Here is a 17904-nt window from a genome sequence, read left to right on the forward strand (position 1 = left end):
TGGAGAACACATCTGTGCAGAGCAAAAAAGCATAAGCAACTGAGCGAATAGGAATCTTCTAAATTAGCAGGATTTCTTTTCCCAAGACCGAAAAACAAACCAAACCAAACCCAAATCACTTTGCATCGCTATCCTGCCTCTCCATTGCCTCGCTGCAGCCTGGATTTGCCGCTGTCTGTTGAGGGAAGACTTACTCGTTTATCCCATAGTGTTTTGCCTTACTTTCTCCTTAACATTTTAAATGCAGAACTTGAGTTCAAGACGTGGATGCCTGCCCGCAAACTGGGTCCTTCCCAATTAAATAAGGAGTCACATTTTAGGATGCCCCGGTCTGATTTTTAGTGTTAAGTTACTGGATGTGGTTTTACTCTGCCCTCTTCACATTTCAATTTAAATTGTTATTGGAGCCAAGCCATGCTTAAGCAGCCTGTTTTTGCTAGAGTTACAGTGAGTTGGGAAATGTTTTATTTTTTTAAGTGGCATCCTACATTTTGGAACTGAGAGGGACATTGGACATGAGTCCCAAGGCAGAGAGTGACCACACAGCTAGGACCGCAACTGGATTTCCATGACTCCCTCAGAAAGTTCCCTGCCTCCTAAAGAAAACAGCCTGGATAGCTGTCCAGAAGGCCAGGAAACAGTAGATACTACTGCCTTTTGTTTTGTGTTCTCTAAAAAGCGCTTGCAAACAAGTTTGCTGTGTGGTGCGTACCTTCTCCCAGCGTCTGTGGCTCACAAGCTGTGACTCACTGTTTTGGCAGTGGGAGGCAGTGTTGTGTCGAGGAAGGAGCCTGGTCTTTCCCTTGGGCTCTCCATTCCTGCTTAGCTAATAGAACCTTCCTGAGTCACTTCATTTTCCAGCTTTGTGAGAAGAGTGTTGTGACCACTGAAGGAGATGAAGCAGTGTAGAAATAGCTCACGTGTCTTGAGTTTGCTCTGTGACATGAGCCAGTCGCTACGTGCTCTGCCCGTGCTCTCTCGTTCACAGCTCAAGAACAGAGCTGTTATCCTCTTCACTTTACAGATGAGGAAACTGAGGCCCAGGAAGATTCAGTAATTTCCCCAAGGTCATAGAATTTACGAGAAAGGAACCCAGCATCTGACTCAGAGACCCTGCTTTCCTAATCAAGATGCCTGCCACGTAGTAGGTGCTCAGTAAACAGAGGCTGAATCTGAAGCAACCCGAAGAGGCCTCTCATAGATTTTATCGAGGAAGATGTCTATTAGGCACTTCATGTCCGAGGTTCAAGGCTGAAGTCCTGATCTCCCCTCCTCCTCCTAACTGCCCCAAGCCTGCTCCTCTGAGCCCTACTCAGCTCAGTGTCTGACACAGTCAGCCCAGACCCTTGGTGACCTTGCCACCTGTCTTTCCCTCACATTCCACAACCACTTTGTCAGCTAATTCTGCCAGCTTCTCCCACAATCATCGTCAGAATCGGACCGCTTCTCCATAGCTCTCCCTCCACACCTCTGGGTGTACCTCTGGTACGCAGCCCCCATCCTCCTGGTGCCCGGATTTTCACTGTAGCCACCCCCCCCGCCCCCCAACAAACTCCTACCCTCATATCCTGTAGCCATTTCTTAACACAGCGGAGGGATCCTGACCTAAAAAGTCAAAAGTCACATCATTTCACTCTGCCCAAAACCCTCTAACGGCCCCCATCGCACTGAGTAAGAGCTCGGAGGGTCCTGGAGTTTTGCTGCCAGTCCCCACCATCCTCCCTCCCTCCCTCTATGCCTCATCCTCGGATTTGCCCCCTTGCTCTCCTCATTCTGCCCCCCTGGCCTCCTCACTCTTCCTGAAACCCCTGGTACAACCCTGATTCAAGGCCTTTGTGTTTTTTTCTTCCAAGTATAGAATGCTTTTGTTCCCTCACCCCCATCAGGTCTTAACTTGGATGTCACCTTGGTGAGCCTTTCCTTTGCCCTCGATTTAAAATGCCACCATGCCCCTCCCCTGCCTCTGGCACTCCCAGGTCCCCTCCCTTGTTTTATTGTCCCTGTAACATTTAATCACCAAAGCATACTGTTTGTTCTGCTTGTTTACTTGCCGACTGCCACCATTTCCTCTTCTGTAAAATGGGGGACATGTCGATAATAGCACTTAACTCTAGGGTTGTGCAGAAGATCGAATGAGTTAAAATATATATATATGAAGCCTTTAGAATAACATCCCCCACGTAAAAAGCATTCTATCTGTGCTATCATTTTCTTAGTATTAAGCAGCGTGCTGGCATAGATAGAAAACTTAGTCTCTAGCACAGAAAAGCAGAATGGTTAGTGCTTTCTCTTTGTCATTGGGCAGTAACCACACCTTCAGCCCTGATGAAGGATGCCCAGCCCCTCTGGTCCGAAATACTTCCCAAAGACTAACCAGATATTTTGCCTGCAAATTGAAAGCTTAAAGAGTTGAAGTTCAAAGACAGAGTTACATCAATTGTAATTAAAGCATCATGCATACCCCTTGGCCTTAAGGAACAAGTATAATGGCTCAGGAAGAAGCTGGCGGTATTGCCTGCCTGCAATGGCTCTGACTTGGCCACCCAGAGCCACCCAGGTCTGGACTGTAAGGGATACCCACTCGGGTCACGCGGTTGTGGGGGTTGCGCTGCGTTGCCTTCCCCCCGCTGTACATGGTGATGCTTGAGCTAGTTGGTTTTCCCAGGGTGTCTCAGACCCACTGGCAGGAAATTACCTTCTTCAGTCTCAAGCTTGTCATGAACAAGTGATTTACTACCAGCAAGCGAGCACTTTATTTCCAAAAGGGGATGTATTTTTCCTCATCATGCTCCATTCATTTTTGAATGCTCGCTTCTCATTATAATTATTCACTTTTCAAGCTCGTGCCACAGAGATCCACAGACAAACACTCCCTTGGCTCTAGTTTGTCCACGATCAAGGATCTACTGGCTCCTTCGGACCAGGGTCCACCTTGTTCTTGGTCCGCTTGTTCCATAATTAAGTGCCTGCACGTCCCAGCAGACCCTCCCTTATCTCCATGAGCTCATATTTCAGAAGCCTAGATCAAGCCTCTTCCCTTATTTTTCTCAAATTGGCAATCTTTAGAGAGTACACCTTAAGGGTACCTGGAGAAGCTAATTCTAATGAGTAATAGTGCGGAATATCACTCCGGAACATGGGCGGCGTCCCAGCCAGCCAGCCAGCCAGCCAGTCTAGCTTCCTGTAAGTCCGAAATGTTGAGGAGGCCAGGGCATATCCACTTCTCCCCAGAACCAAATGAACTTTATGGATAGTTGTGCTTTCCAGGTTCGTGACCTAGCTTAATCCTTGCTACTGAACCTTAGTGTCCTGTTCTTTGTCTTATCTGTTTTTGGCTGGAAGCTCTGAAGAACTTTTCTCCTTTCAATTAGAGAATTGGTGAGGACTTTTCAGAACAGAGGGGGGGAAAAAAGATTGTCCTTCCAAGATATCATTCCACTTTGGCAACCGGGGTTGAATTTAGCGACTCTGAATCCCTTCATTTCTGTTAAGATGGAGTTTTTACCAGCACGCTAATTATATTTCGGTGCAGCATTAAAATAATAGCCCTCAGGAGTGTGCGTAATCCCTTCCTGTGTGTACAATAATAAATAATTAGTTTTACTTAAATGAGTCTAATATGTTAGAAGAGTTCTCGAAAATGGTCATTGATGTACATTTTGAAAGTGCCTTAGGAATTAAAGTCTGCAGTGCCTTACATTTAAGCAGATGAGGGTATGTTTGTAGCCTTCTGGAGAGAGCTAGAGGAGCCAAGTATTTTAAAAATGGAAATTTCAAAACCTTGTGTGTGTGTGTGTGTGTGTGTGTGTGTGTGTGAAGGAAAAAAAAAAAAAAGGAAAAAGAGGGAGCAACTGAGATTCAGCCAGGAATGTCTACTGTGGCAATAATAATTTTAGTGACAGAGCAAGCTGTAGACGATTATTAGCCTGATAAGATTTAATCTTCATATGTCATTTGATGCATATGAAGCAAGTTTCCATTGTCCCTAATAAGGAAGGTGGCACTATAAAGAGACTGGCACGCTCTAATGAGCATTGCCGACAGACCAGTCAGGAATCCCATTAGAGCCAGCCTCCTGGAACTCATCGAAATGAAAGCTCTTAGGATAAGTTAGTTTTTCCCAAGGGTCAGAAATGAAATTTAAAAATAAATTTTTGTTTACATTTTTTAAACATTTATTTATTTTTGAGAGACACAGATCATGAGCAGGGAAGGGGCAGAGAGAGAGGGACACACAGAACCGGAAGCAGGCTCCAGGCTCTGAGCTAGCTGTCAGCACACAGCCTGATGAGGGAGGGGCTCAAACCCATGAACTGTGAGATCATGACCTGGGCCGAAGTCAGACGCTCAACCAACTGAGCCACCCAGGCGCCCCTAAAAATAAATTTTAAGCATACTAAATACTTTGATCATCTGCTTTCTGGAAAGAAAAGTTGAGGTTAGCCGCCTGGCTTCCTGGTTCTGGCTGAACTCTTTGACAGGGTTGCATACGTTCATTGACTAGCACCTGGAATTTGAAATCACATTTCACCTCTTCTCTTTTGAACTCTTTTCTCCTTTTCTTCGGACAGGACCTGTTTACACTGGGCATGTAAACGCAATCATGGTCAGGTGGTCTCTTACTTATTAAAATCAGGAGCTGACAAAGAGATTCTTACGACAAAAGGAGAAATGCCAGTCCAGTTGACATCAAGGAGAGAAATCAGGAAGATCATGGGGGGTGAGTCTGTGTTTGGGGGCAACTTTTGATTTTGTCAAACTCATTTAAGACTTGCGGTACCATTGGCTGCGTTCTCGATGCTGGTCAAACCACAAATCTATTTTTAAAAGCAAAAGGTAATACTACTGTGCCCAGACAGCATTCCATGTTGTTTCCAGATAAGTAGGCATTAGAAGGTTTTATTCTTTTAATGTGTGAAATTGAAGGCAATCAAAATGGCGCCATAAACCCAACAAAACACTCTTTTCTCTTCTGATTTGAAGAGGCAGTAAACACTGAACAAAATATGCCATATATCAAAGGACACTAGCTTTCACAAGACACTCTTTTCCTGGTAGTTTTTAAAGGCCTATGTAAATGTTATGCGTTTTCTTCTTTGTAAAGTGGAAGAAGATGACGGTGACGACAGCCTCCCCCAGCTGAAGAAGGAGTCAGAACTGCCCTTTGTTCCCAACTACTTGGCCAACCCAGCCTTCCCCTTCCTCTACACCCCTGCGGCGGCCGAGGACCCGGCCCCGCTCCAGAACGGGGGCCCCTCCACACCTCCTGCATCACCCCCTGCGGAAGGCGCCCCTCCGTTGCTGGCCGCTGGGGAGCCTGCCCTTGTCGGGGCCTTTCCACGGGACCACACCTCGTTGGCACTGGTTCAGAACAGGGACGTGTCTGCCCCCTCGGCCATACTCAGAACACCAGAAAGCACAAAATCGGGTCCTGTCTGTCAGCCCCCAGTGAGTCAGAGCCGCTCGCTCTTCTCCTCTGTCCCGTCCAAGCCACCAGTGTCTCTGGAGCCTCAAAATGGGACGTATGCAGGGCCGGCGCCAGCCTTCCAGCCATTCTTCTTCACGGGAGCATTCCCATTTAACATGCAAGGTAACCTTCCTCCGAGACAGCCTCTGCGGTGGGGGCGCGTCCTGAGGCCTGGTGTTCCACTCCTGGGTTTTTAGGGGGGACGGGTGGGGAGGGTGGGATTTATGTATGTACGTATGTATTTAGAGTCTAATTGCAGATGTACAGAGGTTTTGCAAGACCAGTATAAGGAGCTCCCTTTCCCCAGACTCATGTATTATTTACATTTTGCCTTTTCATCTGCTGTAGTTCAGCGTGTCTGTCCCAAGAGCCAGGAGAGCCTGCTACATAACCACAGTCCAGTGATCCCAGCTAGGAAGTGTAACCTTGCTCTAATACCACTCTCGAAGCCATCTGTGCTCTCTAACCCAGGCCACAGTTAAGTGTTGGTGCCCTCTGCAGCTCTCTGCGCTCCCTCCACCCCTATCCCCTGCCCAGGGTCACCTGTCGCCTCTGGTTATCATACCGTTCCATTCTCCTTTCACCTGGCAGCTCCCTCAGCCCTGCTCTATCATTTTGGACCTCAATATTTTGTGAAGAGTCCAGGCCAGGTATTGTATAGAATAGGGTCTCCAAGGGGCGCCTGGGTGGCTCAGTCGGTTGAGTGTCCGACTTTGGATCAGGTCATGATCTCACAGTTTGTGGGTTCGAGCCCCGCTTCAGGCTCTGTGCTGACAGCTAGTTCAGAGCCTGGAGCCTGTCTTCAGATTCTCTCTCTCTCTCTCTCTCTCTCTCTCTCTCTCTTTCTCTCTCTCTCTCTGGCCCTCCCCTGCTTGCGCTGTCTCTCTCTCTAAAGAAAAAAAAAAAGAACATGGTCTCTGATCTGGGAGCCTAGGTGGCTCAGTCAGTTAAGCCCAGCTCCTGATTTCTGGTCAGGTCACTATCTCCCCGTTCGTGGGATCGAGCCCCACATCCGGCTCTGCACTGGCAGTGCGGAGCCTGCTTGGGATTCTCGCTTTCTGCCCCTCCCCTGCTCACATGGGCACTCTCCCTCTCTCTCATAAATAAATAAATTAAAAAAAAAAATGCGATGTCCTATTATCTTTCTGTAGGGACTGGTTGGTATTCTATTGTGAAAAGGCCCTCCCCTTCTCCCCCTTTTAGATCAGTATGAACTCGTAGATTCTTTATTATTAGGTTATAATTCATTACTATCATTATCTTGATGTTCAAATTACACCAAATCTGTCCAGAGGGAGCCTGTCTGAGCCAGTTCTCATGTCTCTTGGACACGTGCCATCATCCTTGGAGCATTTCCTCCCGTTCTAGTGTAGCAAGAGGCTCCAGGCTCCGAGCGTGACTTTCCTGCCCCTGCCCTGGAGGCCGCCATTTCTCCGAGGAGGCCTTGGTCTTTCTGGCGGAGAATGGGGCTCAAAAACTAGGATGTGGACACTGGGTGCACTTATGCACCAGGAGCGTCATGCCTTCTGGGCCTACACAGAGGACTGAGCCAGGAAAGAAAGAAAGAAAAAAGCAAACAGAAACACCCGCATACAGTCATATTTACATTTCCCCTTGTGTTTCTGTATCTATTTATCCTTATTTAAAAAAAATTTTTTTAATGTTTTATTTTTGAGAGAGAGAGAGAGAGACAGCGTGAGCAAGGGAGGGTCAGAGAGAGAGGGAGACACAGAATCGGAAGCAGGCTCCAGGCTCTGAGCTAGCTGTCAGCACAGAGCCTGATGCGGGGCTCAAACCCACGAACTGTGAGATCATGACCTGAGCTGAAGCCGGACGCTCAACCGACTGAGCCACTCAGGCGCCCCTATTTATCTTTATAAACATATTAAAAACAAGTTCATCCTGATCCCTCCAATTCCAGACACACCCCGGGGTACAGTCTCGTCTTACCTTTACTTCTTCATAAGTAACTCCCTTTCTGGTGTTGAGGACCTGCTATTACACGTGCTGATAACAGCAGCCTCGGGATGCTGTGAGGGATTCCTATAGAAGGAGGAAAACGGAACCACCAAGCCCACGTAGGTGTTTGGCCATCTTGGCAGCCAGGCTCAGAATTTAAGGGCAGACTGCTTAGATCCCAGACATTCAGTAATAGTGCTTTTTTATTCCCAAAGCCCTCCCAGACTCCTTCCTTGTTGAGGTAAGCTGCATTCAAGTCATAGTCAGACTGTTGTTTTCATTAGTAGCCTGTCCTTCTGCTCTTTTACTGTGTTTATTGCAAGGAATTTCATATTTCTTTTTAATGTTTTTAAATATTTATCTATCTGTAAGAGAGAGAGAGAGACAGAGCATGACAGAGCATGAGCATTGGAGGGGCAGAGAGAGAGGGAGACACAGAACCCAAAGCAGGCTCTGAGCCACCAGCACAGAGCCCAGCGTGGGGCTCGAATCCACAAACCGTGAGATCATGACCTGAGCTGAAGTCGGACGCTCAACCGACTGAGCCACCCAGGCGCCCTAGGAGTTTCATATATAATAAATACCTTTAGAGACACAATTAGTAAATCCTTTTAGAGGAGCTCCTATCCCATATCTTGCCTGTGCTTTCTTCCCACTTCCCTTCCCCTGCCTCTGTGTGGTTTGATACCCAAACCCATTCGTAAGCCTTTACCGACTCAGCACCAGCAGCAGAGGTTAATTATCCTTCAGCACATGGGGTGGCTGTCTCCCTCCGAACACACACCCCTTTTACTTTGTGAACCACAGTCCTCAAGGTGGGGAGGACGGTGCAGGGGACTGTGAGCAGAGCCAGAACTGGGGCTGAGCAGCCCCCTTGCTGATGGTGCCTGGTTTTCTCATTGTGTGGCTCAGGCCTTCGGTACAGGCCATGATTATGTATCACCAGGCTTCTGGAAAAGATCTGAAATTACATCGGCTGACCATGCAGGAACCATTCATTAACATTGCTCCCTCTTTTTTTTTTTTTCTTAGAGCTAGTACTCAAGGTGAGGATTCAGAACCCATCTCTTCGAGAAAATGATTTCATCGAAATTGAACTGGACCGACGGGAGCTCACCTATCAAGAACTGCTCAGAGTGAGTTGCTGTGAGCTGGGCGTTAACCCAGACCAGGTGGAGAAGATCAGAAAGTTACCGAACACCCTGGTAAGAAAGGTAAGAACGGTCTGTTACGCATAAGTGGCCGCTTGCTTTTTTGCATCTGGAAAATACCCAGCTTCCTCCTTGGCTCTATGAACCATAGTTGAGAACTGAAAAGAGACTAGAAAAGGAGCAGAGGGTAGTCTTCCAGATGTCATCCTTGAGCTTTCTTTCCCTCTCCTGGTCTATAGGGACATGACATTTTTGAAAGTTGTAGGATGCCAGAGAGAATTTTCTAAATTACCGCTCACATGGACCTGGTTTTGGTTGGTGTGTAGTGACATGTAAGGACTACTTGAGTGTGCTCTCAGATATGCCTTCTGTTTTGTGACATAAGAACCATAAGAACCAGAGGCCCGCCTGGGTGGCTCAGTCAGTTTAGCGTCCGACTTCGGCTCAGGTCGTGATCTCACGGTTCGTGGGTTCGAGCCCCGCATCGGGCTCTGTGCTGACAGCTCAGAGCCTGGAGCCTTCTTCAGAGTCTGTGTCTCCCTCTCTCTCTGACCCTCTTCTGCTCACACTCTGTGTCTCTTTCATCAAAATAAATAAACATTAAAAAAAAGAAGAAGAAGAACCAGTTAAAATTATAGGGCAAACCCGCATAGCTACCTGTGTGGTCCTCCCAATGTCTTTGGCTTCTCGGGGCACCTGGGGAAAACTGGTCTGAATGGCCTCTTGCTCCAAGGTGCTCTCATTGGGTTGGAGCTGCTCTTCAGGGCTTCCACCCTTCCATCCTCCACCCAGCCCAACTCAAACCCCCGAGGACTTTCTGGCACAATCACCAATGACCTGTCCTGGGGTTTCTTCTTCTAGCCCTTTTTTTTTTTAATGTTTATTTTTGAGAGAAAGAAAGAACATGATTAGGGGAGGGGCAGAGAGAGAGAGAGAGAGAGAGATGAAGACATATAGAGTCCAAAGCAGGCTCTAGGCTGCACAGGCACAGGGCCTGATGTGGGGCTCGAACTCCTGGACCGCGAGATCATGACTTAAGCCAAAGTCAGATGCCTAACCGACTGAGCCACCTGGGTGCCCCTAATTATTTTCTTTTAATATTTGTTTATTTTTGAGAGAGAGCGAAACAGAGCATGAGCAGGGGACGGGCAGAGAGAGGGGGACACACAGAATCTGAAGCAGGCTCCAGGCTCTGAGCCATCAGCAAAGAACCCGATGTGGGGCTCAAACTCATGGACCGTGAGATCATGACCTGAGCTGAAGTAGGATGCTTAACCAACTGAGCCATCTAGACTCCCCTCTTCTAGGCTTTAAAACAAGCTAAGAGAGGTGCCTGGATAGCTTAGTCAGTTAAGCCTCTGACTCTTGATCTCCGCTCAGGTCATGATCCCACAGGTTTGTGAGTTCAAACCATGCATGGCGCTGCACGCTGTCAGTGCAGAGCCTGCTTGGGATTCTCTCTCTCCCTCTCTCTGTCCCTCCCCTGCTTGCACTCTCTCTCACAGAATAAATAAACCTAAAAAAATGTTTTTAAATAAATAAATAAAATGAGCTAAGATACTGATATTAACACAACACAATCATCCAGAGACAAGTGGCACTTCTTTTTTTTGAGAGAGAGAGAAAGAGAGAATGAGTGGGAGAGGGGCTCAGGGACAGGGAGAGAGAAGATCCCAACAGGCTCCATGCACAGAGCCCAATGTGGGGCTCGATCCCACAAACATGAGATCATGACCTGAGCCAAAATCAAGCGCAGGACGTTTCACCAACTGAGCCCTCCCAGGCACCCTGACAAGTGACTCCCCTTAATGTGTTTAACCGGTTTTGTTTTAGGACAAAGACGTGGCTCGACTCCAAGACTTCCAGGAGCTGGAGCTGGTTTTAATGATCAGTGAAAACAATTTCCTGTTCAGAAATGCTGCCTCCACACTGACTGACAGACCTTGTTATAACAGGAGAGCTTCCAAACTGACTTACTAAATGCAGCAGGGACTTTGATCACTGGATATTGGGACAGTGCGCATCACCTCCGGGCCGAGGATGAGCCATGGATCGAAATGTCTCGGGCGCCCGGGAGGGCCCCGGTGCCACTGCGTAGTCGACACTAACATCGTTCTGCCATGGTGGGGAGCCCCTGCCCCCCCGCAGCGGTGCCACTCTTCCAAGCCTCTTGGTGCACAACAAACCTGCTGCCTGAAGCTGTGAACAGCCGAGAAGCCGGAGAGGCCCAAGCCGACAGTCCTGAAGCCACTCCTTCACGCGCCCCACCTGAGCGAGCCGCCCCAGCAGAGACAGAGAGAGCGGGGCGCGTCTGTGGCCCCTCCTGGGGACAGAACACCCGCAGGGCTCTCTCTTGGGGCGCCTCGCTCACGACCCTCCTGACGGATGATCCGGCTAGAGAGGAAACGGGGGAAAGCACAGGTACCGGACCCATGAATTTTTAGCGTGACTTGTGGCTGTGAGGTGTCACATAACATATTTACAATGTTCTCAGGTTTAAAGCAATTAAGAATACAGTTACCTAGTTGTAAATAGGCTGTTAACCAAAAGAGCTGCCCGTCCCCCACTTCGTCCTTCCGTGAACATTCAAGACCGCCTCACCGTCTCTGTCGCCTGGACAGTCGCCTCTGCATTAACGCTGTGGTCACTAGAGGGCTCTCTGATGCTTTCTAAAAGAGCAGCCGCTTTTTTTTTTTTTTTTTCTCTTTTTTTCTTTCTTTTCTTCCTTTCTTCTTTTTTTTTTTTTAACCCTCTGAAGTGATTCCTGGCCTCTCCAGGTTGAATCGCACCGTTCCGAGAAAGAGCGTGGACATGGTGGGCCCGTGGTCCCCAGTTGCGTTCCCTGCCGGGAATGAAAAGCAGTTCTCGAAATCGCATTTGAGGCCATTTTACAGGTGATCGTGGGACACTGAGCTGAAGGAGTTCGCATCTTTATTTTTATATCAAAGATCAAGGTTATTTTGAACTTAGTAGGGTTTTTACACAGCTCTGAAATCTGTCGCTTTGGTAAATCAACTGTTGGGCCTTAGGGCCCCCCTCCCCCTACCCCAACCCCCACCCTTCCACTTCGCAGAGTCAGCTTGTGAGTCCACCAGGCCTGGTTCTGGAAAACACCAGATTACACTCTGGAGCGCGGCCTAAGAAGTTTCGCAGAGAACGCCCTGGAGAATTCTCTTCCTTTCTTTCAGTGTCATTAACGTGAAAAGAGCCACTGTCTTGTTGAAACCAACAGCTTCACTTTAGAAACGCGAACGAGCACACTTAGCCAAGGAACAGGAGGGCAGGGGTCCGAAGCCCGTGGTCAAGGAACCACCCCTGCTGTCTTAGGAAGCTTCTTCCCCATAGTGCCTATAGTTTCCAAAGAAACTGAACTTCCTAACCGTCGTTAATTTTATCGGAACACTGCGACTGATCGCCGACGGAGCGAGAACATGCCGAAGATGTCCGTGGAAGAGAGCCTCGTGCTGAGAACACAGCCCCCTGCAGCCGCCTCGGCGCTGAGCTGAGGTTGCGGTGTCCTCGAGGCCAACTTTGTGGCATCACGCCGTTCAGTGGTTTCCCGCTCAGTCCACCAATTCCCGACAGGGACGTGCTCACCCTTGTACTGTGTTTGCATCGCAGAGTCAGACTCTGCAGGGAAGTTCCCTGTGACCCCTTCCCTGAAGTGCTTTAAAGGAGAAACAGCCCTTGCGTTTCAACCAATCTGAAGCTAGTTTACCGAGACCTACTAACCTTCTTTCCTTCCCTTTGGAAAAAGTGACCGTTTACTGATAACATTAAGGCTAGTTCTATCCTGGTGGAAATAAATCCAGTATTAATTCGTGTCTAAATCCCTGGGGTTAAAACTCTTCTAACCACTTAGATCAATTAGAGACTCCGGAGGAGTGGAGGTCCCGGCCGGGAGGTGGCCTACGGAGTGGCTCCGGGGCATTTCCCCGGTTCAGAAAGTGGCGAGGGTGACTGAGGTGTCTCAGGTGAGGGATGAGCCCTACACTGGCCCCTCTCCTCCCTTGTAAAGTCCTCTGTGGTCACCTGACTCCTGCCTCAGGTGGTGGGATGAGACCGACAGTTGCTGGTAGGTGAGTTTAAAGTCTTAATCTATGCATTCAGAGAAATATTTTTCTATGCTTTGTGTAATTTATAACAAGGATTTTTTTTTAGCTTTGTTAACAGTGAACTCACCACCCCCCCCCAACGCATAGTTAAAGCATGTATTCACACCGTGTGTAAACATTCACCGAAGATGGTTTTCTTTGTGCATTGCCGACTGTTCAAACATACCAAGTATTATTAAAATTAAATATTAATGCCCCAATCCCCCTAGTCTTTCATTTTGGCCTCATAGGCAGCACTATACTTCTAATCACAGGGGGGTTCAAACTGCTGGACGTCCCGGGGACATGGTGCCCTAGGGGACAAATCGGAGGGACTGTTCACCCAGCTGAGCCTCCTCTGTCTTGCTGCTGCCAAGGGGCCCACGCCTGTTCATGGCCCCTGCAGACACTTGGTGCAGTGCCTTTCTTCCCTGCCCTCGGCGGCCAGCTTCCTCTCCCCGGAGTAGGGGAGCCAGCTAGATAGGGGGCATCCTCTATTAGCCACATTTTTTGATCATCCTATTTACTTTACGCAACCGAGCCTCTCCTGTGGGCTGTCAGCCCCTGCCAGGGCCTCAGTGAGCTCAGAAGCAAACTCCCAAGGCAGGAGAGGAAGGACAGCCTCCCACCTTCAGGTCCTTAGCTGCGCGTGATGCCGAATGAATCTGCGTTTCTGTTGGCCGAGGGCAGCTAGAGCCTCACAAAGCCGACGTCATGCCAAATTGGCTTAATAAATCAGGGAGCACAGCAGAGACCTTTTCTTAGCACCAAGGAAAGGCAGAATGATTTGGGCATTTGTGCTTTCATACTCGCTTTATCACAAGGATGGAAGTCGTCTTCCATACACTCATAAACATCCTGGGCAGAAACAGGCTGCCCCGCCCCCCCAAAAATGCTATTAACCTTTAGCGAATGGTCCTGCAGCACAGGCTGACCCAATGCGTAGAGGGAAACCAGATCAAAGGACCATCTCCGCACCTACCGCAAACCATTTAGGTAAGAAAGACAAAGTATCCCCTACAGCCAGTCACATCATACTAAGCAGAAAGGCCAAGGAAACGGGAGTCAGACGCCAGAAAACAGGTAACAAAGAGAAGAGATCCATCCCAAATTTCCAAATCTGCCATCTGCCAGGTAGACGCTACCTGCAGAAAATGAGCGCTCTGTTGGTTTGCTCAAGACCAAATTGAATTCGGCCCCTCATCTTGCTTACCGACCGGAGACTGCCATGGCCAGGGGGAGCCTCTGGGCTGTTCTGTGCTCTCACACTTGGCTTTGGCCACACTGAGGAACGCCGGTTAGGAGGACCTGTCTGGAAGAGGCTTTTTTTTTTAGTTTATTTCTTTTCAGAGAGAGAGAGAGAGAGAGAGAGAGGGAGAGAGAGAGAGAGAGAGAGAGAGAGAGAGGGGGGGGGGGGGGGGGGGGGGGGGAGGGGCAGAGAGACAGGGAGAGACAGAATCCCAAGCAGGCTCTGTGCTATTATCACAAAGCCTGAGGCAGGGCTTGAACTCACAAACCAGGAGACGCTGGCCTGAGCTGAGCGGAGATCAAGAGTCAGACGATTAACTGACTGAGCCACCAGGGCGCCCCTGGAACAGGCCACTAAAGGAGCAAGGGAGTAAAAAGCACCATGTACACCGCAGCCCCTAGAGAAGCAGGCTTGGAGGTCTGAGGGATGACATAAATGTGACGGGGTTCACCGCAGCCTTCCCAGGAGGCCTCAGGTCAGATTTCAGGGGCTTTATTTCTCGCCTTTTCACAGCATCTGCACAGCAGAGCAGAAACTACTGGCAATTACCCAGTGAATTTTGGCTGTGAAGACCGTATCTCTAGCCAAAAGCTCTGGAGTCTGAAGTTTTCAGATAATCCCAGCCATGTAGATGTATATAAAGTCTACCTCCACCCCTCTCCCTCCCTCCCTGCCTCCTGCGAAGGTCCTAACCCCCAAACCGTATGAACAGGCAGAGAAAGGCCACGTCCAGGTATACATATTGTTGACCATGTAGCTTTATTTCACCAGTGCTCCAGTTTTAATGGATTCAGGCCAGCACCCCAGAGTACAGGACTCAGTTCATAAGGACGGCCTGACCCGGCAGTCTGCTGTTCCAGGAGGAAAAAGCTTGACTTAAAAAAAAAAAAATCCTTCTGAGTAGAAAATATGAAAAGTCATACAGAGCAGAAAGGTCATTCCATGAAATGACTGAAAACAGCACAGCGTGTCAATAATACCAGGCTGGGAATCAGGAGACCCGCGCACCAGTCTGGGCTCTGCCTCAAACTAGCCGTGACCTCGGGCCTGTCGTTCACCTCCTGGGCCTCACTTCCTCATCTAGAGCATTTAGCACAATTATTCCGGGAGGCACTTTCCAGGGGGACAATCTAGCCAATGCCACCAGTGTTTGTCGTCAAGTCCAGCCTGCAGACATACTTGGTGTCTTTTTCTCTCCTGATGAAAACCGGGAATGGCCAGGAGGAAGTCCCAGGAGTATGTTTTAAGCAAGTCCGGCGTCTCTGGCCATCCCGTAGAAGATGCCTCTGGCTGCAATGAGGTTGGTTGGAGAATCGAATTCAGCTACCGTCCCTTTGTCTAGGACAAGGACCCTAGCCAAAGAAAAGAAGTGCTCAGGTCTCCACCAGCTTAGACCAGGCCCTGATAGTCCAACGCTGCCCTTCTGGGTCCCGCTCGGGCCCCACAGGGACATGCCGGCCCTCTTACTTCCAGCAACCCGCCCAACACAGCCGCTAGGCCACATGTGCACACTTGCAAGGCCGGTTATTTTAGCCGCTCCGTTTGCCCTCCTGGCAGATGAGATGGTTTCTGGGATCAAACACAAGGTTTCTATTCATCTCTGCTCTTCGGGCCTCCGAAAACCTTCCCTAATGAGCCCTTCCCTCAACCCAGGTCACAGGACTGTGCGCAGGGAGCCATGGGCCTGTGTGTGCTGGGCCCTGTGCCGTCTCCTCCTGCTTTGTGCCAACTCACAAAGGGACACGGCGGGAAACTGGGCTGCGCTGAGGCCTGACACTGGAATCTGGGACTTTGGCTGCAAACCTGGTTGCTGCTGATGGACGGGGCCACACACACACACACACACACACACACACACACACACACACATGCACACACGCACGCATGCAGAGTCAGGCCTGGGCCTGGGATTAGAATCCCCTGCCAGTTAAGCACGGGGTGCACCTAGTGCGGGTGGCTTCCGGCAGGGAGGCAGGAGTGGAAAGGGCCCCCCTGAGCCCAGAGAAATGTCCCTCGATGGGAAGGGATGAACCTCACTCTGTTCCCTTACCTACGAGGCTCCCGGACACAGGTCCTGGGATGGTTGCCTGCTCCCCAACTCTTACTCATCCGTTAGGGCCTAGCTGGGGCTTCCTTCCCTTAGGAAAGATAGTATCCTGGCCCCCTGTGTAGATTGGCTTCCTCTGGCCTAGATACACCTGCTTTTTCTTGCAGGCTCGAATTACACGTTTGATAGCATGAGTATCTGATTGATTTCTGCCGGTCCCACCAGAATGGATGAACTCCCAACTCGATGGTTGGTTTGAGCCGTCTACCCTCAGGGCTGTCAGTGAACAGCATCTTCAGTTAGGCCTGGGAACAGAGCCTCTTGGCCCATCCCTGTCCGTTGTCTGGACCCAAGGCCTGGCACCTCTGTCCACCCTCTCTTCTCTCAGTGGGGGCCCGGTTTTGGCTCTGTGGCTGACTGCCCAGGGGAGGTATGCGATCCCCAGGGCAAGGCCCTTTCCCTAATCCTTAGAGGAATGTGCTACTGCTAGGTTACAGTAAGGGGCTGGGGAGAAACTAACAATTCCCAGGGTCGCCTGCACTTGAAATGCTTGTCTCCTTGACTCCTTACAACCCCAAGAGAGAGGTTTTGCACTTGCCCAAGGTCACACAGCAGTCGGCAGCTGCTGGGGCTGGGCTCACCCTCCGCTCTTGCACCACACGGTGTCTGCTCCTAAGCGTCCAGGCTGTCAGGGTCCCCATCTGTACATCCCGCTCGGATTGAGGGAGCGGGGTACAAACAAAGGAATGGCCCCGCGGGCCTTCTGGACCCGGAAGGTGCACAGGGAGTGAGGGTTTCGTCATGAAGGACCGGGTTCCACCTCATTACCAGAAGGCTGGAGGAGGCAGCCTGGGCACAATTCCCAATGCCAAGGGAGCCCCGGTGTGCTCCTTCCCTACGCGTTGATAACCTCCAAGTGTCCCGTATGTCTCAGAAAACATCGCTTGTACCTCCTACCATGTGTAGATGACTCCACTGTCCTGCCCCTTATCCATAACTCGGGAAGCCCTGCTCTGTCCCCCATGCCCTAGACAATCCCACGAGCTCTCCCGTGTCCAGATAACCTTAATCGGAATGCTCCTTCCTGGTGGCCTAGATAACCCCACCAGACCCTCCCCTCCCTCCGCCCCACGCAGGGTTCTGGCACCCCACCTGGTATAGTCCATGATGGTGTTGAGCCGATGTGCAATGGTCAGCACCGTGCAGCCCTCAAACTGGGTGCGGATGGTGGCCTGGATGAAGTTGTCAGTCTCCAGGTCGATGGCAGCCGTGGCCTCGTCTAGAACCAGGATGCGGCTCTTGCGGAGCAGGGCTCGGGCCAGGCACACGAGCTGGCGCTGGCCCACGCTAGGGATGGGGAAGGCAGGCAGCTCGAGCTGGGCGCCCCCATCGGCCCCCAGGCCGGACTCCCTGAACTGCTTCTGTCTCCGTTCCTTCCCGAAGGCCCAGGAGTGGCTTCCTGTCTCACTACTCCCATTTCTGCCTCGGCCCAGTCCTCCTGGAACACAGAGTCATGGAGGTCTGGACCCCACAGGGGTTAGGAGGGGTCTGGGGCAGAGCCAGCGCTCAACAACATTGTGAAACCGCAGTCTGTCCCTGACACCCCTGGCTTCCTCCTTCTGTGTCTTTTTCCCTGTCTTCTGTCCTCAATTAATGCCATGATGCTTCTCTGCTTCTATCAGTCATTTACACTCTAGAAAGAACACACCTAAATGGCTCTTCCCGGATATTTGCACGCATTATGTCATCTTGCTGAGCCTAATATCACACAATTCAGACAGTCATCTCCCAGCCCCATGAGAGGAATACGGGCCAGGGCTCTGTTGTGGGGACAGGAAGGGGCAGGGACATGGGGACTCCTGAGTCTGGTCACTGGGGAGGCAGAGGAGAGGTGGGGCGCGTACCTTCAACCTCTTGGCTTGGAAGCCAGGGCTAGT

General features: G+C 50.2%; 2 protein-coding genes across 5 annotated transcripts in view; one reads left to right on the forward strand and one right to left on the reverse strand.

Moving 5' to 3' along the window:
* Positions 1-12892, forward strand: part of ANKRD40 (ankyrin repeat domain 40) — a 13772-nt gene extending 880 nt beyond the window's left edge. Inside the window, exons 2-6 of the mRNA XM_029927007.1 lie at positions 1434-1485; positions 4572-4720; positions 5105-5590; positions 8459-8640; positions 10411-12892. Coding sequence (XP_029782867.1) covers positions 1434-1485; positions 4572-4720; positions 5105-5590; positions 8459-8640; positions 10411-10557 — 1016 coding nt within the window. The 3' untranslated portion in view covers positions 10558-12892. The remainder of the gene's footprint in view (positions 1-1433; positions 1486-4571; positions 4721-5104; positions 5591-8458; positions 8641-10410) is intronic.
* A 1768-nt stretch (positions 12893-14660) lies between these two features.
* ABCC3 (ATP binding cassette subfamily C member 3) overlaps positions 14661-17904 on the reverse strand; it is a 45239-nt gene continuing 41995 nt past the window's right edge. For all 4 annotated transcript variants that reach the window (XM_029927858.1, XM_029927855.1, XM_029927854.1 and 1 more), the window contains 2 exons: positions 17120-17314; positions 14661-15272 (listed from right to left, as the gene is read on the reverse strand). In XM_029927858.1, the coding sequence (XP_029783718.1) occupies positions 15164-15272; positions 17120-17314 (304 nt within the window). In that variant the 3' untranslated portion in view covers positions 14661-15163. The remainder of the gene's footprint in view (positions 15273-17119; positions 17315-17904) is intronic.

The sequence above is a fragment of the Suricata suricatta genome, chromosome 17 (genome assembly GCF_006229205.1).
Source record: "Suricata suricatta isolate VVHF042 chromosome 17, meerkat_22Aug2017_6uvM2_HiC, whole genome shotgun sequence".
NCBI lineage: Eukaryota > Metazoa > Chordata > Mammalia > Carnivora > Herpestidae > Suricata > Suricata suricatta.